The 23,044-nt window shown below is 54.1% G+C and overlaps 1 protein-coding gene and 1 pseudogene across 1 annotated transcript; one reads left to right on the top strand and one right to left on the bottom strand.

Moving 5' to 3' along the window:
* Positions 1-1,567: 1,567 nt before the first annotated feature.
* ZSWIM4 (zinc finger SWIM-type containing 4) lies at positions 1,568-19,092 on the bottom strand. Its single transcript, XM_019746113.3, has 14 exons — positions 18,745-19,092; positions 16,519-16,720; positions 14,839-15,195; positions 12,996-13,144; positions 12,744-12,894; positions 11,713-11,880; positions 10,808-11,158; positions 9,351-9,488; positions 8,845-9,099; positions 8,097-8,232; positions 6,908-7,062; positions 5,426-5,589; positions 3,982-4,063; positions 1,568-3,572 (listed from the first exon to the last, which is right to left on the bottom strand). Exons 1-14 carry the CDS (start codon positions 18,895-18,897, stop codon positions 2,713-2,715), a joined length of 3,321 nt encoding a protein of 1,106 aa, XP_019601672.3. The 5' UTR covers positions 18,898-19,092; the 3' UTR covers positions 1,568-2,712.
* On the top strand, positions 18,955-20,374 carry LOC148755253 (uncharacterized; annotated as a pseudogene).
* Positions 20,375-23,044: the final 2,670 nt, after the last annotated feature.

Genomic DNA, 23,044 nt, shown 5'->3' with positions numbered 1-23,044 from the left:
GGCGTCCTGGGCTCCTGACCTCAGAGGATCCCCATCCCCTCCCTGCCTGTTCTAAGGAAGGCTGCAACTTAGTCTCAGGCGCCTAGATTTAGGGTGCCTTAAGGCATGGAAATGGGACCTTGAGGGATGTCCTGGAGTTGGGGGGCCACCCACTTGCTCCCCACCCTGAGGGAAACCCTGGACTGGAGGGACTGATTTTGGGGGGGCTGATGTGACAGGGAAGGCTGTTCTGGGAGGGAGCTAGATGGTGTCATGATGAACAATGCCCCATGCCCAGGGCCAAGGGGGAATGGAACTTAACTTCAGGTAGCCGTGGGTGGTGACTCTGAGGCAAATGCTGGGCATTCAGAGATAACTGAGACCTGAGGGTCTTGAGTTAGTAAGATATAAGGGATATAAGGCCTAGGTGAGGGTTTGGGGTGCTTAGTATCCGAGAATGCTTGGGCCTGAGGTGTGTGACACGAGGGGGACATTTATGGATGATTTCGAGACCTGTGGGAGGCCCGGGTCCGAGGACGGCATTTGGAGGCTGGGACCACAAAGCCTCTACCTTCCCAGGCCTCAAGGCGGCGCTAAGGGGAGGGCCGACGAGTACGGGTCCGCCCTCACATACCTGCGGGAACACGCGAGGCGGGGCAGGAGGTGGGGCCACCTCCAATTGGTCCCCTCGAACGCAGGGTGGTACCACGAACCAATCAGTGCCCAACGCCGTCGAAGTCCCACCCTCGGAGCCGTCTAGCGTCCTGCCCCGCCCAGCCTCTCCGGGAATCCTGTCCTCGCCTGCCCGGGCCTTGGCGGTGACCAACAGTCCGTCAGCCTCTAAAGGCAAGAGGGTCCCCAAGAGGGGTCGTTTCTCGGAGAGCCAGGAAAACAAGGCAGTCGAGGGTCTTCCCGCTATTCCCTAGACACTTCACTATTTGGGGACTGGGAGCCTCGTCCAAGGTGGAGCCCAAACAAGCCCGGGCAGTGCCTCCATTGACCACGCCCACTGGCCTCTTTAGTTTCGGCCAGAGCTCCGCCCACCAAGGCCTAGTCTAAGCCCAGGGTTCCCACCTTCGGCCGGGTGTCTGCCTCACCCAGCTGTACCCAGCCCACGCCGACCCCCCTCACACCCAGCTCAGCAACTTGGAGACAACAGTGGGTGCCTGGAACCAGTGCACCCCCTAGTGGCCATTCCCAGCGGCGCAAGGGCCAAACAGCCTGGGGTGGGCAGTCGGTGGCCCCAGCAAGGTACTAAATAAGCCTTGTCTCTGCCTAAAATGGGTGCCCTTCCCTTAAACTTTGGAGCCCCCGTCTTCTCATCTGGAAAATGGGAATGATCCTTCGGACTCCATAGGGTTGTTGTGACAAGTGTAACATGACAGGTGTAAAGCACTCAGCGCAGGGCTTGCTCATTGTGACCTTTCCACCCTGCTTGCCATTATTCACCCTGTTACCACTGGATGAAACTAGCAGTCACTCCTATTATGCCCCTCGATAGAAACAGTGCCCTCAGACAAGGCTAGAGATTTTCTATGGAGGGAACATGGAGGGACCCTGTTTGGGTGCAGGCGCACACACCTCAGTCTCAAAATAAAAAAGCTGTGTTCAATCTTTAAAAAACAAAAAGGGAAAAGGAAATAACAATATACAGTTCAATAAATAGAAAAAAAAAGTTACAAAACGATGTGATCTTTTGTCCTTAATTACAAGAAGGGAATAGAAGGGGTGTGAGAAGGGGCAGGGAGGACAAAGAGCGACAGCAGCTGGGACTTAGAGATGCAAATAGAAAGTCAGGTTAAATGGAGAAAAATATGGAAAGGGAGAGTAAGGTGAAGGGGCAGAGCAGGGAGACAGAGGATGAGAAAGGGAAGGACAAACAGAGCCAGAAAAGGCCCAGATGCCAGCCTCTTTCCAGATTTGGGGTGGTGGTCCCTGGCTCACCTGTGCTTGTCTCCCCTGACACCAGGTTTGGAGGACAGTGTGAGCCTGGCTCGGTTCCTGAGTTGTATGTCCAGTGACTAGCAGGTAGGGGGAGGGACAGCAATGACAACCCCTCCCCGCCCCCCCAGCCCGCCCTGAGACCGTGGCACCCACAGGAATGGGAGTCCGGGCTGGATGGTGGGTGAGGTATGTGGCTGAGACCTTAGGCCTCTTCAAATCCTTCAGTGGGGGTGAGCCATTGGTCCCAGCTGGACAGCCTGGAAGGGGTGCAGTACTGAGGAAGAGGGCCCCTGAGGCAGTGAGAGGAAGGTACAAAAGGAGACACCCTAACAAGTCCCCTGGCCACGGAGAGCAGGGTGTGGGGAGGGTCTGCTACATTGACTTTGAGAACTAATTTCAGGAAAAGTCCTGCCTCCCAGCTCCCCTGGAGCCCACAGCAGGCCTGTGAGTTTGGGGAGGGGTAGCTTGCCTATTGCTTTAAAGGTGCCCAAGGCAGGGTCATACCAGCTACCCAAGCATACACCCCCTTCCAGGCCTCTGGGTGGTGGTATGGCTTCTGATCCTCACGTCTTGCACACTCCTAGGCACACATGTGGCAGGACGCACCTCCCCCTCCAATCCAGGTGGGCTTGCGAGGATCACAGGCAAGACCACTTAGCTCCAGCTGGGCTCCTTCCCTGACTTAATACTGAGATGCCACGTGGGCCTCCAGTCCAGGCCTCCAGTAGAGAGCGTGTGCCACAGAGGCGGGGCAAAGGGGGACCCCTCCCACCAGCTGCCTTCCACCGCTCAGCCGAAACGTTCCCGCACCAACAGCATGAGCTTTTTCTTGCCCTTGTAGGTCTGTTTGAGGTTCTCCAAGAACTGGGCGAACTGAAGGTGCCCGTCGGGCGCCAGCAGGAAGGTCTCTCGGGCCTTGCCCAGGAACTCAATGAAATCGCCGTAGTGCCGTGGGCTGATGTGCGTGAGGCGGGAGTGGCTGGTGTTGATGTAGGCTGCCACCGCGGCATCTAGGAGCTGGCAGAGCGGCGCCCGGTCAGTGCCCAGTGGCTTGGCTGCACGGCGGGCCCCCAGGGGACCCAGGCCAGGTGCTGAGAGGGTCCAGCGGCGCAGGATGTCGGAGAGCATGGGGGCACAGTGTATGCTCCGGATGATGAGAGGGACGATGGCGGAGAGCTCATGCCGGCCTAGGGAGTGGCTGAGGGAGCAGGCCCAGAGGACGTCGTTGACAGCGGGATGACTGTCCTGGTTGAAGGCGATGCTGAGCTGCGCCAGGGCCAGCGTGGCCAGCTTGTAGGCCCGCAGCGGCAGGCCGCGATGCTCCATGTAGCGGGCCACGGTGAAGAGGTGGGCATGGCCCAGGCCACCGGCCGCGGCATCCAGCACAATCTGGTAGGCTGCCTCGAAGGCCGCGTGGTTCTTCTCGCACAGGGTGAGGGCAGGCAAGGCGCAGTTTTGTGGATCTTTCATAGCACACTGCAAGGCCAGGGTGCGGGCGCAGGCCCAGAGCTCCTCCCGCCGGGGTGCGTCCAGCTGCAGCCGCAACAGTGTGGCATGAGTGGTGCCTGTCACCGCCACGATGGTGGCTGCCTCCACGGGTGTGAATAAGGAGTACCAATTTTGCATGATGTTCATTAGGGCTTGTGAGCCTAGGGGACGTGAGAGGGTGAGACTGGTCAGGAAGAGGGGCAGGAACGTGGCCATGCGTCCATGGGTTTACCCTAACACCAAGATTCCCGGCAGCCAGGGCTGAAGACACACCCCCTTTGCCTCCACCCTCTGCTTTACCTTTCCTAAAGAGCAGAGGGCAGAGGGATTGGGTAGGAACTGTATGTGGGTGGTGGGGCAGGGGCAAGCTTTGGTGTCATTGGCTCTTCTCCAAGCCACTTTAGCCTGGCCAGCCTCCAGGCTTTTGTCCAGCTCAGTGCCCCCTGCCCGACATTCCCTCATGGCCTAGCCCTGAGCACAGGCTGGAGCCAGAGAAAAGTCTCTGCTTCTCTCCTGGGCCCTCCTGCTTTCACAGGGAGACGGGTGGAGGGTCCCTTTGGGAGCGCTCACCAATCTCTGTGGCACAGCTGACCAGCCAGCGCACCATCTCCCTCCGCCTCCAGGTCATAGTGCTCAGGGTCATCCGCATCACCTGCAGGGTGGGAGGGGAGAGAAAGGGGTCACCCAAAACCTTGGGCTGCCAGACGGAGGGAGGTCAGGGATCCTGAGGGGCCCAGGGAGACTTGGAAGTCAGGGGAGGAGGCAATAGGCCATATAATTTGGTCAAATGGCCTCACATCTCTGGGTCTCAGTTTCCTCATCTGTAAAACCAGGATAAAAATCGTATCTACCTCATAAGGTTATGAGAATTAAACAAAATTATGTAGTAAAGCTCTCTGCCTAGTACCTGTTGCCTCAAAGTGCTCAGCTAACATCAGCCATTACTATTACTGCTACTGTTGGTGTTATTCTGAGGCCTCATGGATCCTACTCTGGACAACAAGCCAACCCAGCCCTTCTCTCCATAAAGTTCCATGCTTCATGTCAGCAGATTTCCTCCTGTAGCCCCCAACAGAAAACTTGCCCTACAGGCCCCACCTTCTTCAGGTCCCACCTTCAATAAGCACTTTCCTTGCTTGCCTCTCCCCCTCTGCCCCATCCTCAGTCCTATTTGGTGGACACTGCCTTCTGGAAGCTCCTCTCTAAAGCTCTGCCCTTGTCCCACCCCCTCCATATTCAATGGCTCCAGCTCCTACAGGAAGCTGTTTAGGCTAATTCTGCCCCTGAGGGCCCCTTGCTTGCTAGTTCTACCTGGGAAGGTGCCACCCCTGCCAGCAAGCCAGTCCCAGGCTGTTCCTTATTCTCTTACTTTACTTAAGCCACCCTCTGAGGCCGCGCCCCCTCCACATCCCACACCCTGCACTTGGCTCCTCACCCACAGGCTGAATTAAACCCTCGGCCTCCCCGGTCCAAGACTGGACACTCACCCACAGGCCCCGCCTCCTTGACTTTAAACCACAGACTCCACTCCCACAGGCGGCTAATCACCTTCAGACCCTGCCCCAAGCCCTGCCCCTCGGTGGTGACCCCTCCCATTAGGCCGGGTTCCCCTACAGGCCCTGCCTCCAAGAAAGCTCCTTATTGTCAGGCTTTGCCTCCTTATTGCCTCAGCTCTAGCTCTGCCCAGCCGTGGTCCTTAACCTTAGGCGGCACACCAGTCCCGGGCCCCACCCCCAAGGCCAGAATCCCTAAGCTCTGCTCCTTCTTGTGGCCCACCCTCTCACCTACAGGCTCCAAGACCTTCCTCCTCCTTGGCCACGCCCCAGAGGTGGATTCTCACCTTCAGACCCCCTATGAGTCCCTTATTCATAGGCTCACCCTCAGTGGCAACCTCTTTCGCTCACTCCCAGGATTTACACTCTGCCTCTCTCTGGCCCTGCGCAGACGTGCCACTCACACTCAGGCCCTGCCCATAGGCAGCATTCCCCTCCCCCATCCTCCTGGGCACCCTCACCTGCAGGCCCAGCTCCAGGGCAATGCCCAGGAGGGTGGTGTCTGGTGGTGCGCTGGCCGGGGTGGCCGTCTTGCAGGCATCCTGCGCCAGCTTGAAGAGCAGGGATGGAGAGTGGATATTCTGCTGGATGGAGCCCAATACTGCGTGCAGCCACTTAGGGTCTCCTGGGGTTGGGGGAGAGACAGAGACACTGATGGTACACCTACACCAGACACCAACCCGTCACTGCCTGACCTGTTCATGCAGGTTCCTCCACACTGATGCACGGGTGTGAGCGTGGAAGGACATGCACCTGGCAGATTCTGTGAAGATCCAGACCACTCTCAGCACTCCCACACATGTTCTCTCCTCTGCCCTCCCCCACTTCCAGTGGGAGGAAGCCACTTAGGGACACGCTGGATGCCTAATCATCAAAGGCGTGGATTCTGGAGCCAGAATGCCAAGGTTCAAATCCTTGCCTTGCCACTCAGTAGCTGTGTGACCCTGGGCAAGTCACTTCACCTCTCTGTGCCTTAGCTGTCCCATCTGTGCAATACGTAATACTAACAATGGTACTTGCCTCACAGGGCTGTGGTGAGCCCATACTAATAAATCCTTTAACATGGCATGAGCTACACAAATGTTAGCTTTTATCACTATTATCATCATTGGTCTAGATCCTACAATTCTCCATCACTCCGATCTAGCCACACCAGCCTCCTCTGTTCCTCAAACATACTAGGCACAGTCAAGCCTCAAGGCCTTTGCACTGGCTGTTCCTTCTGTCTGGAATGCTCATCCCAGATGCTATGGCCTGAAATGTGTCCCTCCAAATTCAATATATTGAAGCCCTGACTCCCAATGTAATAGATATATAGAGATAGCATTTTGGGGAGGCAATTAGGTTTAGAGGAAGTCATGAGGATGGGGTCTCCATAATAGGATTAGTGCCCTTATAAGAGGAAAAATCAGAGATCTCTTTCTCTGCCATGTGAGGACATAGCGAGAAGGTGGGGTTGTCTGCACGCCAGAATAGTCTTCACCAGGAACTAACCATGCTGGCATCCTGATCTTGGACTTCCAACCTTCAGAACTGCGAGAAAATAAATTTTTGTTTAAGCCACCCAGCCTGGGGTATTTTGTGACAGCAAACTGGGATAGGACACAGATATTGGCATGGCTCTGCCCGCACCTACACTTCTTAGCTGGAATGTCAACCTGCTTTATCCCGCTCTGTCGCACTTGTTTCCTTCTCACTTACTGTGTAACTATCTTCTTTACCTTGTTTATTGTCTGTCCCCACTAAAATGTAACCCCACAGAGCACAGGATTTGGGTCAGTTTTGCTTACTGCAGCATTCTTAGCACCTGCCACAGTGCCTGGTCCATTTAGAAAGTGCTCCAGGAAAACTGGTGGAATTTGATAGAAGGACAAAAAGAAGGGAGACGAAGGAAAGGAGGAAGGCAGAGGAGGACAGGGGCACGGGGGCAGCACTGTCCTCACCCTTGGCGGCAGTCAGCATGGAGGAGGCCAGCTCGCACTGGCGGGTCTCCAGGTGACCCAGGATGAACCAGCGGGGGAAGCGGTTACTCAAGACGGAGTCCAGTGGGTTGGGGTGAGGCTCTCCAGCTGGAAGTGCTGTCTCCAGTACGGGCAGCCTGGGGTAAAGAAAGAAGCAAGCCCACAGTGAAGCAAGGCTGGAGTCTCCATCTTCCCTAGGAGAGACCTCCTGCCTCACCTGGAGCCTCCCACCTCAGGCCAGCAAAGCCCTAAGCACCCAGTAAGTTGGAAGATGTGTGTGTGAGATGTTCACTGCAGTGTTGTTTATGCCATCACTTGGGGATTGAGTAAATAAACAATGCTCTATTCATACACCAAAGGCTATGTGGCTGATAAAAAGATGAGGGGATTATTTCTGTCCTGAGAGGACCGTAAAAAATTCTGCTTCTGCAGATGCTGGTGCATGTGTGAAATGATAACAAGGTAATTCATTGTAATTTTTTTTTTTTTTTTTTTTTTTGCAATAGCATACATGTCTATCAGCTCCAGATCAGTTCTTTTATGATGCATCCTTACAGTGGCCCATATGCTATGCGATACAATTAAGCCTTTAAGATGCAATGTTCAGTGAAAGCAAGGTGCAAAGAACAGATACAGGATGTATCATCCATGTAAAAGGAGGGCCAACTTTTAATTTCTAGATGATGGGTTTGCAGAAATCTTGACTCTTGAAGAATAGATAAGAAAGTGGGAACACTGCTTGCATCCAGAGAGATTTGGGTAGGTTGGGACAAATCAGCCTAGAAAAGTACTCTAACTTCTGTGCCATTTGGATGTCTCTCAGATTCAAAATATTACATATTTACATACATATTTTTGAAGAGCATGATAGTTTATTTTTAAAAATTGTACCACTCTGATCATAATGACCAGCAAACACATTATGATGGCTTTTCTCTTGGCTGTTAACATTGCAATATTTTTGTATCCTTCAATATTTCAATAGGACCAAGAATGTTAAAGAAATTACATGTTTTATATGTAATAGCCAAGAGCAGTGGGCAGCCTAGAATGCCAGCATGAATTAACTGGGCTGTGAGTTCAGGTGGGAGAATACAGTTGTGAGAGCACCTGCCACCCCCAATCCTGACCGGACCCTGGGCTGAGTCCCCAGCTATCTGCTGTTCTTTACCTCATGGCTCGCAACGCAAGGCGGTAGGCCAGGTCCGGGTCGTGGGGCAGTAGTGCGGTGAACAGGTAGCGGGCACAGGTGTGCATGGGCACGCTCTCCCGGAACAGCACCTCTCCAAAGCCGCTGAAGGGACCCCCTGTGGGGTCAGCCTGAGCTCAGTCCCTAGGTGTGGGCTTGCTTCTGTGTTTCTGCCCCTCCTGGGGTTTCCCCAGACCCCAGGCTGAGTAGGGGATGGAGAGACCCCAGGATAGAATGGCTGGGAATAGCAGCTGGAGGTCCCCAGCATGGGAGCACAAAGCTGAGACAGAAAAGCCATGGAAAATCCAAACAGAGGAGACCCTGGGCAACCCTGGGTCAGGGGCAGGACTCAGATGCAGGGTGAAGCCAGAGGGTGGGGGTGAGGCTGCTCCTGACCTGGGTCAGGGCCAAACTAGCTCCCCATTGCAGTAGGGGGCGTGGTCTCAAAAGGCACGACCATAAGCAGAGCCAATCAAGACCAGCTGGGCATCAGCAACTAGGCTCATTGGCTCCAAGGTGGGCAGGGGGCAGGGCCTCACCACTCGCAGCAGTTATTGACTGCCAGAAGTGTTAGGGGGCGGGACCAAGGGCTCGGTCTCAGTAAATGCTAAGGTTAAGGACCAAAAGGCGGACCTAGCGCGGAACCTCTTGATGCAGCAGCAACCTGACCAGCTCAGGACAGGGGGAGGACCCTATCTTTCAGAACAGCCAGGGCTAGACGGGGCCTCACCTTCCAGGAGCAGCCCCGCCTGCTTGCGCAGCACCTGCACTAGCCGCTCATCCAGCTCCACCTCCTCCAGCAGCGTCAGCAGCTGCTCCTCATTGCGCACCACTTTGTCCTGGGCGTACAGCCCCTCGGGCAGGGCCCGCTGCTGTCCCAGGCCCAGCAGTGTCACCTCCAGGGCCAGCGCCAAATACGACTCCCCAGGGCTCCCAGGCACCGGCACATGCTGGTAGGCCACCTTCCGCTTCTCAGGGCCTGAATCTGTGGGAGATGGGAACCAAAGATGCTAGCTAGAGGGGGACCCTCTTTTCCAGGACCCCAATGGCCCTTGACCCCAAGCATGCAGACCTTTCAGTAGTATATAGGCCTACTGTGAAGTGATGACTTCACTTTCAGAAGCTAAGCCTATTGGTTCCTGGTACTGGTGGGGCATAGCAAGGGTAAGGGTGTAGCCTCACTTTCTAGGGATGCTGAGCCAGGGGGCTTGGCCAAGGGGTCCCCAGTGTGGGTACCTGGATAAAGGGCGAGAGTTTCCTCCTCCAGGCGACAGGCCTCCAGGAGAGCCCTGCAGAGGCAGCCAATGGGGTCCAGGGGGTGGCCCACCCATCCTTCTGTGTTGGTGATACAGGTGGAGCCTTTCTGTAGCAGCTCTGCGGGTGGGAAGAGGGGCTCAATGCCTGTCTACCCTCCCAAGCTCCGAGGGGGGCTTCCTTTCCCTGAACCCCCAGCCCAGGCTTCCAGTGCCTGCCCACCACCTGCCCACCCAGAGGCTATCTTCTCTGTCCCTGGAGCTCTGCAGTAGCTCTCACCTCTACAGCCCTGGCCTCCTGTCCCACTGCCACACCCAGGCCTGGCAGGACACCTGAAGGAAACCGGGCACTTTCTAAAACCTCCAACCAGTATCATTCCCGCCTCATGACCCTTAATCTCACCCACCTCTCTCAAGTCCAACCAGCTTTCAGGGCCCCAGAGTGGTCACCCACCCCACCTGGCAGTCCATCTTCCATAAACTATGTCCTTTATTGCCTCTGGGCTCCTGCCCATGCTATTCCTTTTACCTGGAACACTGTTCCTCCCTCCCCTTCTGGGAAACTCCTATACATCCTTAAGATCTCAACTTAGCTCTCACCTCCAATGGGGGGCTTTCACTATGCCTCCAGGCTGAGTCAGGGCTCTGCTTGGGTCCTAAAACCCTCACGTTTCCTCTCATTACACCCTGTGTTCAATTTCCTGATAACTGGCCCATCCGCCCAACCCCATCACCCAGAGAACATGACTGGTGGACTCCCCCTTGCCCTCCACATCTATTCTATAGACATGTTCTTTCTAGGGCCCATACGGTGTGATTATTTTTTTTCTAATACAATTTGAATTTGTTGCCCATGTTTTAAAATTAGTAAATTCCCCATCAAATAATCCAGATTTCTGGCCTCTTTTAAAACTACAGCAGATCTGGCCACACTGCGTCCAGGTAGCCCTGTGGCTGGCACCCCATGTTCTAAGCTTACCAGGGGCTGGAAGCTTAGAAACTACATTTCTCAGACTCCTTTGTGTGAGCTATGGAAGGTGGGAGAAAGTGAAGCCATTATTCTCCTGCAGCAGCCATGATCAGGTATGTGGCTGTCCACGAGGCACAGACATGAGGTTTCGCCAGCAGCTTCTGGGTACACTCTTGGGAACTGCCCCTGTGGAGGCCGCAGGCTGCTGGGCTTACTGTGCTCCTGAAGTTCAAGTTCTTGAACTCAAGCAGCAGCTTCCCTGACTTTCAATCCTGCAGCCCTTCCAGTGGTTTTGTGATCGATCCCTCAATCCCCCGTTTTAAATTCCTTTCCACTCAAGACACCTGAGTGGTTCGCTTTTCCTGGTGGGACCCCAAGGGGTACCCACAGACCACCCGGGTTTTCACAGCCCCCAGTAGTTGCCATCTGTGCTATAGCCCTCAGGACCCTATGATAAAATTGGTGCCCACCTTTTTTCTGCTGCTTGTAGCTCTCAAGCTGATGCCGCCGCTGTAGCCGGAGTGTATTGACTATGGCACCTGCCAGCCGCAAGGCCTGGCGGGGATATCCGTGGGCACGCAGGGTGTCCACACGGGCACAAGCGGTGGGGAATGGCTCCCCAAGCCAGAGGGGGCGGCCTTGGGGGTCGAAGGTCGGCTTGTCGCTGCCCATATGGCCTGTGAGACTGGGGCCATAGCAGTCACTGGCCAGGATCCTCTGTAGGTGGGTGTCGCTCCAATGCAGTGACCCAGCCTGCAGGGCGCGGCCAAAAACCGTGTGGCGGGAACCTGCAGCTACCATCTCTTCTTCCTCCTCTGGGCCTGTGGGAGAGGCATCCAACCTGGCCTAGCAGTGGGGCCGTGGCCAGTTCCCCCCACTGAGTGCTGGCTTGGGGAGAGACTCTGGGTGCATCAATGGACATGTCACCTCCCCAAATCCTTACAGAAGTCTTTCAAAGGTGTGTGTGTATGTGTGTGAGCTATTATAGCACCTCATGTGGGTGGACAACTGAAGTTGAATCCCTGTCTGTCCATCTTTCTCCCCCCTACATTCCATTCCTCTTTTTTTCTCTTATCGCTCTCTCGATTCCCCCTTCCTGTTTTTGTCCTCCTCTGTCTCTTTCCCTCCATCTGTGCCTTTCTCTTGTCAATCTTTCTTTTCTTTTATCTCTGTTTCTCCCACCCCTGCCTCCATGGCCAGGAGGAGGATGAGTCGGGAGACCAGCCCAGAACTATAGGAGTCTTAAGCATGTCACTTCACTGTCCTTCGGGCTGCCCACTGTCCTTCTGCTGTCCCCTAGAGCTCCACGATGGGGAGGTTGGACCCCCCAGAAAAGGTGATGCTTTTTGGGGGATGGCAGGGACCCCTCTCCTACCTGGGCTGAGGGCCATGGTGGGCTGCAGGCTGGGCCTGTCGAAAGAGTAGTTGCCCTCTTCAAGTGGGCACACGTCCAGCTTGTCCCACTTGCCAAGCAGCTGGAGCCAGCTTGCCCGCTCCTCTGGTTTACAGTGGGGGCTTAGGACAACACACACCCACAGGGCCCCTGGGGAGGGAGGGAGGGTAGTAAACATGGACACTGGGAAGGTTCAACATTCATGTCAACAGTAGCAGCACACATTTATGGAGTGTCTACCATGTGCTGGGCAATGCCCTCTGCCTCACTCTCACCTCACGTCTGAGGTTGCAACTAATGGTCTCTTCACTTTACAAGTAGAAAAACTGAGTCACAGAGAGGTAGTCACTGCCTCAAGGTCACACAGGTGGCAAGTTGGAAGCAGAATTCAAACCCAGGTCACCAGACTCCTCTCACTGTCCACCCCCCCACGCCCCCCTCCCCCCACCATCTATCACAGGGGCCAGCAAACTACTGCCCCTGGAGAAAATCCAATCTATCACTTCTTTTTGAATGGCCTGTGTGCTAAGATTTACTTTACATTTTTTAATGGTGGGGTGAAAAATCAAAAGAAGAGTATTTGTGACATTAAAATTATATGAAATTCAAATAACTAAATAGTGTCTGTAAATACAGTTTTATGGGAATGCTTCCATGCCCATTCAGTTACATGTATCTGTGGCTGTTTTTCTGCTACAATGGGCAAAACTGGACAGAGACCAAAGGGCCTGCAAATCCGAAACTATTGACTGTCCAGTCCTTATGGAAAAGGTGTGTCGAACCCTGGTCTAATGGATTTATAGTATTTTCTGGTCTGTTTCATCTACCAGGTGTCAGCTCCATGAGGGCAGATATTTAATTAGTTTCTTGCTGTAGCTCCAGCGATCAGTGAGTGCCTCGTACATTGGAGTTACTAATGAATGAAGAACTCAGGGGCCAGACCCCAATCTCGGGGAGGGCAAGACCTGCTGCCAGAACCCTGGTGCCCGCCCCGCTCCAGCTCTGGGCCTTACCCAGCTCATCCCACAGTTGCCGGCACTTATCCGTCATGCCAGCGCCCTGCTGCTGCCACAGGGCCAGGCGTGGGTCCTGCAGAAACTGCTCGGTCATGAGGATCAGCATGCGTGCCCCATTGGAGTCCCGCATCCGCAGCATCTCCCGTACCTGTGTGGGAATGGGGTGGGGAGAAAGGGACAGGGAGCTGGCACCAGGGCCTGGTGCCCCACTGTGCACAACCCGCTGTGTCCGACGTGCCCACACAGCACCTTGCAGAACATGGAGCGCAACTGCTGGCTGGCACCGTAGTAGCCGCCATTGGACAGCAGCTGCTTCACCTGCTCCTGGATCTGGTCCTCATCCAGGTGCCAACAGTTGGCGTCCTCAATGCCTGCGCCTGCTGTGGGGTCTGGGGCGCCTGCAGGGAGAGAGAAAAAGCTGAGGCTGTGGTTGGTGAGAGGAGGCCTCTCCCCTGCCATCATTCAGTCCTCCAAACCACCCAATCCATCCCAAAATTCCATCCATCATCCATCCATCCCACTTCAAAAAAACATCCATCCATCCATCCATCCATCCGACTATCATCCCGTCTAAAACACTACCTATTTATTTATCTATCCATCCATCCTTCCTATCTAAAACATCACTAGCTCATTCATTCACTTATTTATCCATCTTATCTGAAAAACCACCTACCAATCTACCCATTCATCCATGTCACCTAAAACATCACCTACCCATTCATCCATCCATCTACCCATCCACCTTGCTTAAAACATCACTAGCTCATCCATCCATTTACTGATCTATCCCTCTTACTCAAAACACTACCCACCCATTCCCCCCATTCATTCATCCATTCAGGTGGGATGATGGTCCACCCCACCTGAAACATCACCTGCCCTTCTGCTCATCCATCCATCCATCCAAACCACTCACCTGTCTATCCACTCCCTATGTCATACCATGCATCTATCCATCCACGCATCCATGACCCTTAGCATACCTACCTACCCCATTAATCCATCACCCACGCTACCCATAACTTCCACCCGCTCACCTATCAACACCCATCCCACTGGTTCCTCCATCCAGCTACCCATCCCTATTTGTCTTTCCAAGTCATCTCTACCAACTACTCAAAATAATCACCAACTTATTCATCCATTGACCCACAGAACTGCACTATCTATCCATTCAACTAACCCTAACTTTCTATCTGTTCTTCTCCCATCAAACCATCCATTCATATATATCTCCCAAAACACCCACTACCCTGTTAGTCTGTCCATCTGTCCTACACAGAACACCCACCCACTTAATCCATCCGCTATGTCAGTCCACACATATGAACATTCCTATACCCATCAAGTCACCCCCAACCAATGCAACCATTGGTCCTTGCAGTTTTCCACCAACCCCATCTGTCCACCACCATCAGTGTACCTCAACCCCCTTAGTCAAAGCCCATCCCACCCAACCCCACCTCCAGTTACCACCCATTCCCTGTGCCTACCATTCTAGTTCATCACCCATCTACTCACCCTATATGTTTTTCCATACCATCAATTCACCCCAACTCCCCATCATGAATACCTTCTGCATCCACCCACCCCCACCATCAATTATCTATCCATGTCTCCACCTACCACTCACTATCTATCACGCTTCATCCTGCTCCATTCTCCCCACAATTATAGTTAGGCAACACAGCCCCTTGTAGCTCTGAGCCCTCCCAGAGCTCACAACACCTCCTGGTCTATACCTCACCCGACACCCACATACCCGTCATGCCCTCACCCATCCACACTCCAGCCTGCTCTTGTGATCTTCTGACACCCCCACCTTGGGGCCCGACCTCCCACTTGTTCCCTCAACTCTCGTTCTCCCCATTGGCTGATTTCCACCATTTATCTGCCCACAGCCACATCAAATCTAGGATCTGCCACCTAGTAGGTGTGTGACCTTGACCTCAGGCAATGGTACTGTCCTACCCCCAAGGGTAGGATCAAGGGAACCTGAGGATTCCATGACAAATGTCTGTCACATGGCAAGTGAGGTGGCTATGAGCTAGGTCTTCGCCGCCCCCATCAGACCCCTGGGCGCCCTCACCATGCACCAAGTTGATCTCGGAGCCCAGGAGGAGGATCTCATCAGCCAAGCGCTGGGCGGTGGGCAGTACCTCGGTGTGGTGGGCGCTGATGAGGTACTGCACAAACTTCTGCAGCTGGTCCCGGTTCATCTGGGACAGCGTCTCAGAGATGGGCAGCCGTAGCTCCACCTGGCGGGCATGCCGAATTCTGTACAGCGACAGGGCCACCACGTGGGCACAGTAGAAGAGGTCTCGATTGTCACAGCCACAGCTTACAGATGTGATCTTGCAGCGGTCAAAGCTGATGGAGACGTGGTAGAGGCGCTCCGGCTCTCCGGGGCCTCCAGGTTCCCGGATGTTACCACTCAGGTGAAACCCTAAGACAAAAACCAAACTGTCACCACTCTGTCAACCCAGGGACAGATGGTGTTCATCCATGGCCCACAGCAAGATTTGGGTAGAGATGCCAGCTGAGTAACCTAGCACAAGTCAATGAACCTCTCTGTGCCTCAGTTTCCTCATCTGTCAAATGGAAATAAACAGTAACATACTCCTCATATGTTTGTAATGAAAATTAAATGAGTTAATACTTGGTCAGGGTTTAGAATGCTGTTGGCATACAGCAAGTCCTAAATAAACCCAAGTATGAATATTATTATTATAGCAATGATGTTAAAGATGGTTGTCTTGGCCTTTGAGTTACCAGGGATACAGCCCAGGGTCTGGATGCCCTGTAACTTCCTGGGAAGATGCCATAGGCTGGTGACACTTGGGGGCAAGGGGCTGATGTGTCAGGCCAGGGGCCAGGTCACCCCATCACCCCCTGCCCCTCCCTGGCCCCTGGGGAGCCCAGATGCCAGGCTCATCCAACTGGTTGGGCAGCTCAGGCCCCAGCCGGCTCATGCTGCGTCATGCGGGGAGACGGCGGCTTCCTCATACCGGTTAGAGGAGGCCGAGCCTGTGGCCAGCTGGGCCATGTCCAGGCAAGGGGGCCCCCAGGCTGACAGGGTTCAGGGAGGGTCACTTTGGCCAAGCCCCTGCCTCTAGCTGGGAGACGTGACCTGCCCCCACAGAGATGTGATATTTCAGGGCTCACTTGTTTTCTGGCTCAAACGCTACTGGTCCCCTTTTGAGCCCCACTGCATGAGGTCTAGAATCATCTTTCACTTCTAGCTCTAAACCTCTGCCTCCTCCCCTCCCCTTGACTCTGCTACCTGAGGTCGAAGACCACCCCTCACAGCTGACTCTAAACTTCTACCCTAGACTCCCACCTAAGGCTTGTTGCCTTAGGTCTAAGAACATCCCTAAATCTCTGATCCCAACCTTCAGGCGTAGGATCATTATTACCTCTGGCTCTAAACTTCAGCCCCAATGCATCGCTGGGTCTCTCTGCCTGAGGTCTGGTAGAGGTCTGCTGAGGTCTGGGCTCCTCTCATTTCTGGTTTACAAATGTTCCTTGATGCTGCCTTGGTCCTGCCCTCCTCTCTGTCTCACCACCTCTTCCCCACCCTCCAACTAAGCTGGCTAAGCTGGCAGGCCGTCCGTCCCCCGACCCCTCATTTAAGCCCGCTGCCTGAGGTCTAGGCAGATCCCTATTCCTTAGCTCACAAATCTTGTCCAACCCTTCCCAGAGATCTGGAACCTCGCCCTCCTCCAGGCCCGCTCCAGGCCTCCTGACAGGGTTGGGGGTAAGCACTCACCCACTTGGAGCACACGATCTACGGCCCCACTCTGTAGCAGGTGCAGCCCGCGGGTGAAGGGCACCCGGGCATCATGCTCGCCCTCTGGGGACTGGTAGCCCAGCGACGAGTACATACATATCTCGCGTTCGCTGCGTGGAAACGACCAGAACACAATGCGCTTTTGGACTGGCTCTGGCACCCGGGAGAACCGCTCCTCGACCTGCAAGAAGGCCTGATGGGTTAGAAACCCTGGCTTGAGTCCTGGCTCTGGTACTTAAAAGTGTTATGACCTTGGGCAAGTCAATTTGCCTCTCTGAGCTTCAGTTTTCTCAAGTGTGAGATGGGGATGTTAACAGCACCAGCCTCCTGGATATCATGAGGATTAAATATACATTAATCTACGTAAAGTGTTTACAATAACACCTGGCCATAGTTAATGTTCTAGAACTTTCTGCCACTTTCCTCCTGGATGTCAGATCCCAAGGTCCTGATGTAGGGTAGTCCTACCTCCCAGGCTTCGAGGCAGGAGGAAGGAAGATAAAAGTGACAACAGCGACCAGCCCTACATTTTCTTAGCCTACACTGTGCTAAATGCTTTACGTACGCACTTTCCCTTAATTCTCACAACATCCTAATGATACTAATCACCCCATTTTGCAGCCTAGGGAATCTGAGGCTCAGATGTGGCTTGAATTCACTTTTTCAGGGTCTCAGAGCTAGTGAGCTCTGACTCCCAAGATAGACTCTGTTCCCAGCTTCCAAGGGCTCCCAGGAAGGGAGGGGTGTCCTGGCCACCTCCGTGGTCTCCAGGCAATGAACTGATCTGGTTGAGCCTGCGTTCCAATCAGGCTTGCTATTCACTGGCTGGGTGACCTTGGGCAAGTTTCTCAACCTCTCTGTGCCCCAGTTTCTCAGAGTGGGAAGGAGAACCACAACTCCCAAAGGGTTGCAGGAGATTCTATGAACTTCTATGGGGCAAGAGCTTTCCCAGTGCCCAGCCTGGCTAGGGTTGGTACGTGGGAGCCCCAGAGATGGTTTTAAGATCATTTTAGGCATCTCACATACAATGAAGGGGCAGGGACCTTTCAGAGCCCCTGCTCCTGGGTTTCAGGGGGAAGTGGGAGGATCAGTGACTGGCCCAGGCCTCGGGGACTGATGGCAGATGACTAAGGCCGTGAATCAGAGCCTGCTCCATCCACATTTGGCCCAGACCCATCAGTTCTGGCAGGCTTCCGAACTCCGGAGAGGCCAGTGGCAAAGAATGCCCCCTTCCCCCAAAGCCAGGCACAGCCTGTGAAGGCTTGATCAGGTCCCGGCCACATCTCCACATCCTTGAGCACCCACACTGAGGCTGGGAAAAGGGATGGATGTCCAGGGCCCCAGCCCTGGGGCATCCTGGCAGAACCCCGGAAAGCCAGAGGTGCGGTTCCAGGTGCACCTGTTCAGGTATCATCACAACCCAGACACCACTCCTGCTGCCCACCTCTGGAAGGACTGGGATGGCTGGGGTGGGGAGAAGAGTAAATAGTGGGGTATTTGTTGGGAGGAGGACCCTGAAACTGGAATAATCCCTGCAGCCCTGCCAGGAGAGGCTCAGCAGTTCCAGGTGGGAAGTGGTCGCAGGAGTACTGGGGGTGGGAGTACAGGACAGGGCCTGAAGGATCTGGAGGAGAGGGGGGTCTCCCCACGAGACAAGTGGGTTCTGGAGGCTAGAGGGGGCATAAAAAGATGTCTTACGCTGAGAGCTCTAGAAATGGGGGTCCTTGAGTGTAAGGAAGAGATCTGGACCGGAATAGAGGAATATAGGTCTCTAGGAGCAATGGGGGCGGCTTGTAGGAGATGGAGAGAGGAGTGAGGATTGAATGGGGTGCCCTAATTGGGGGATGAGGATGAACTGGGAAGAGAGGGGTATCCAGGGTTGTGAGAGAACCACAGGGAGGAGGAGAAGGAAGTGTCAAGAATTGGGATCTGGGACCCTGAGGGCATCCGTGGGTCTTGTGGGCTGGAGGGCAGGGCTGGCTGGGAAGGGATGAGGGTGGGTCATGGGGTTTGAAAAGAGTGAAATGGCAGGATAAGGGGCTGCCTCGGGGCAGGGTTAAGGATCTTGGGGGGGGGGGGGGGATCTAGCTCTGATGAGGGCAGGTCCGGAGGCTGAGAACTGGGAGTGGGGAGGTGAAGACAAGTCCGGGAAGGGGCTGGGGGTGCGTCCTTACCTCCCTACCCCCCTCCCGGCCCCTAGGTCACCTGCTCGAAGGCCCAGCTTTCAGCTACTCGCTTGGCGCTGAGGTCCAGCAGCGCCTCGGGCCGGCCCCGGCCGCGCACTGCCCCGGCCCCGGCATCGCCCTCCTCCGGTCCCGCGGGGTAGCCCCGGCTGCGCTTGGCCGCGGGGGGGTCCATCCGGTCGGGTCGGAGCCGGGGCCGGGGCCGGGGCGGGGCCTGTTGGGGGTCGGTCCGATGCCTGCTCCGCTTGGCCGGCTCCAGCGACCCCTGCCCGCCTTCTCGTCCTTACTCCGCGCTCGGCCGCCCTCGGACCCCCGCCGCTCCCACCCCCGCCCCGCACCGGGCAGGCCGGGTGATGCGGCCCCTTTAAGATTCTTCACAACAATGAAGCTGCTTCGGCCGCCGCTTTATCCTCTGCCGTCGTCCCGCCCCCGTCGCCCGTCCCCATTGGCCCCCCCGTCGGCCTCCGAGGCCCTCCTCCGCCATTGGCGGCAACCCCAGACCCGTCTCCAAGTCGCCGCTGCTCATTCGTTATATGCACTGCCTCTTTTACCCGTAAGGCCCAATAAGAGAGCTCAGCGAGCTGCGCTGTCAATCACGGGGCGCCGGAGGCCAATCAGAGTGGGAGGACCCCTGCGGCGCAGGCCTTATGCAGAGTTTCGGGGCGGGCCCTGGGTTCATTCACAACATTCCTCCCCCACCCCCCTCGGGCTGGACAGCGCGCCCAGGGCAGCTGGAGCTGCGCCCACACACGGCTTTGTTTACTGAGGGTCGCTTCCGGGCGCCGCGAGGGGACAATCAACTCGGCTCCGTCCGGGACCGAGACAGAGTGACGGGATCCCCGGGCAGCAGCTCCTTCCTCTGGGCTGTGTGACGCGAGAAACTCTCCCGGCCTTTCTGGGCGCCGGGTCCTTTTGATGCTTTGGTGGGTGGGTGGGGGCAATCACGGGCCCCTTGGTAGATAGAGCTCCTGGGACTGCGGACCCTCTCTCCAGAAATAGAGCCTAATTCTAGCCCCTCTTTGAACCCCAAGCTAAGAAGCCCCAATCCATTCTATGCCCTAAATTTTACATTGAGTCATATGAAATTGCTGATTTTCGTCCATTTATGACCTATTAAAATGGCATTTTCATAAGGTTCGACGTAATGTATGTCAAATAGACCACCTCTGGTTATTTTTTCTGACCCAGCTTGTCCAGGCCACATCTTTGGCCTGGAAGCCAGCCATGGTTTTTAGCCACCACCCACCCCTTGTCTTTAGAGAATCCTGCGTTTTCCCTTCATCATATGTCTCTCTGTTATCATTACATTTCTTTATTTCAGCAGTTGTTTAATTTCTGTCTCTCCCTCTCTACCTAAGTGAGCCCTAAAAGGCTAATTGGTACACTGCTGTACCATCAGCACCTGAATGGCGCCAGACGTACAGCAGTCGTTCAGTCTATAACTTATTCAGTGAAGCAATTCATGCTTTGCTCCTATGCCATTGAAATGATCTACAGAACAGGAACAACCCAAGCTGGCCCTTAAATGGCATCATTGCTGCCTCTCCCCATATGGAAATGCTGGCTTTTTCCTTCCAGGAATTTCAAGTTTCACAGCTGCACTTTATGGCCAGTCCCCAACCCACCGTTCAGTAAACTCCCTCCAACCTACACTGTCCAGTCACCCTGGCCACAAGTGGCTTTTGAGTCTTTGAAATGGGGCTGGCCTGAATTGGTGTGTGCTGTAAATGTAAAACACAGTGTGTTTTGGAGACTTAGAAAAAAAAGATAAAAGTTCTTATTAAGAATTTTTTATATTGATTAGACGTTGAAATGATATTTTAGGTAAATCTGGGTTAAATAAAATACATGATTGAAATTAGTCCCACCTGTTTATTTTATTATTGCATTCTATTTTCCTCCATTCTATTCTATACTACTCCATTCTATGTGGTATCAGGACATTTAAAGTTACATATGTGACTTGCATTGTAATTTCTAGAGCCTGCCATAATGACAACAGAAACAATAACAGTGTACTGCCTGCTCTAGCTGTTTAGATATATCACATTTAAGCCTTCTAACAGACCTGCAAAGTGGGGATGTTGTCTCCATTTCTCAGATAAGGAAACTGAGGCTTGGAGAAATGGAGTCCTTGCCTGAGCTCACCCAGATTGGGAAACCCTAGACTTATTAGAGTGTTCCTTTCTTGCAAAGGACTCAAGAAAAAGACCCACGGGGAGGAGTAATTGAGGTGGGGGAGAGGCAGGAAGGACTTCCTCAAATCACATGTTTGAGGTGCTCCCGTTGCAAACAGGACCCAGGGTCGGGCTTTTCCCAGCGGCCCCCTTCAGCATCTGGGACACGGCTGTGTGTCCGCTAAGCCCAGATCCCTGTTCCTGAGGATGCTTCAGTAGGAGTCCAACATGCTGAATCGGAGAGCTCACTCCTGGCCAGCGGAAAAGAGGATGTTTAGGAGAAATAAAGAATGTTATCACAGGGTGAGGATGTTTTATTTTATTCTCTAACAACAGATACTAATATTGTCATCATCCCCATCTCATGAATGAGAAAACTGAGGTATAGAAAGTTCAGGTGACTTGCCCAAGGTCCGTAGCAGGAAAGGGTAGGGCCAGCATTCAAGCCTGGGTGGGTGGGCTGGTACTGTCACATGGGCTGGGGATCAAATGCACAGAGTTTGGGATACACCAAGATTCTATTCTGATCCCCTAATTTTACAGATAAGGGGAATGAGGCCCAGATAGGGTCAGAAAGTTGCTCAAGGCCACAGAAAGGATCTCTGATCAGGGAGAATGTATGAGGTCAGAAAGGACCTTGGGAAGATGGGTGTGCCCCCAGGATGAAGTCTCTAGGCCTGTTTCAAGCCTGCTCTCTTCCTAGAAACACTTACAAGGAGAGGTTGGGAGGGGGGTTCCAGCTACCCTAGTGGCCCCCTCTCCCAGTGCAGCCAGCAAGTTGGAGCATCAGGGAAATAGAAGCCACATTTATCCCGCCATCCCGCCGTGAGCTCACTGTCTAGGCATCCACAGCTCCTGACCCAAAACTCTCGTGTTCTTAAGACTCACGGGAAATGGGGCAACGCTAGAGACTCAGCTGAGGGGGGACAAAGCTCCCAAGCTCTGTGGCCACCCACATTCTAACTTTTCGAGGCTCTTTCCCTCTGCCAGCCCCCTGCAGCACCCCCATTTCCCTGTTGACTCAGGCAGGAAACCAGCCAAGGCAGTTTTGCTTCCTGGTCCCCACAGCCCCTCTGGCGGGCCCAGCTGGAAAGATTTGCTTCTTACATTTCTTTTCTTTTGGAACACAAGTTCATGGGCAAAGTGTCAAGGTCCTGCCAGGACAAATGGGCATTCCGAGCAGAGGGGGAAGGTCGAGGCAGGAGAGGAAAAGGCTTGGGGAGTAATAACTGTCTGAAAAGCCACATGTAATGATTACCCTGTCCCTGGGGGGAAGCCCAAGGGGACAGGCAGAGAGGACAGGCCTAGAGGTGGGACTTGGGCTCCCTCCTGCCCCCCAGGACACAAGGGCAGCTCATAATCATATCTGCCAATCCCCTGGCCCTCAGGCTCCCAAATTCTCCAGAGGGAGGGATGTTAGATCCCCATTTAACAGATACAGAAACAGAGTCAAGAGAGGTGAAGGGACTTGCTGAGACAGGAAGAGGCAGAAACTGGCATAGAATGCAAGGTGTGGAGTTTTCCAGTGTGGGGCCCTTGGCTCCAGCATTAATGGGGTTTGTGGACAGGTGAAAGGATAGAGGGAAGTCACGCAGGGCAGTGGCCTCAGGGAAAAATGTGGCTGTTTGGGGAGCCCCAAGGGGTGGGGTAATGGGGGAACGGGTGGGTTGACATTCCAGACCCCATACCTGTCACACCTGAATGCCTTTCTTTGCCCCTGGGGTCCTCCTCAAAGGACAGGCGTCAGAGGGACAAAGAGAGCCAGGCAATTTATGGGAAACTTTGGCCTGGAAATGGCCAGTAGGATTGGCTGGGATTGAGGCAGCTCCTGGTGGCTGAGGGAGAAGCCAGAAGACACCCCAAGTTCACCTTGTACTGGCCGTGCCCTTACAAGATGCCAGACAGTTTCACTTAGAGGGTGAAATCTACTCTCACAGACATAGAAAGATGAACATGTGTTCAAATTTTTATTGAACTCATGTGGGATCAGGCAGATGTGAAATGTTACACATATGGAGGCAAATTGGTTTTACCATGGGAGGAGGGCTGTTAATGGAACTGTTGAAATGGCTGGAATTTGCAAATCTACAGATAAGAGTGGTTGGGTATTGCTATCAGCTGCTTACAATTTACAGAGCTGTAAAA

The sequence above is a fragment of the Rhinolophus sinicus genome, chromosome 15 (assembly GCF_057876585.1).
Source record: "Rhinolophus sinicus isolate RSI-liver-muscle chromosome 15, RSI-T2T, whole genome shotgun sequence".
NCBI classification, from domain to species: domain Eukaryota; kingdom Metazoa; phylum Chordata; class Mammalia; order Chiroptera; family Rhinolophidae; genus Rhinolophus; species Rhinolophus sinicus.
This window is presented reverse-complemented; position numbering and strand designations above follow the sequence as displayed.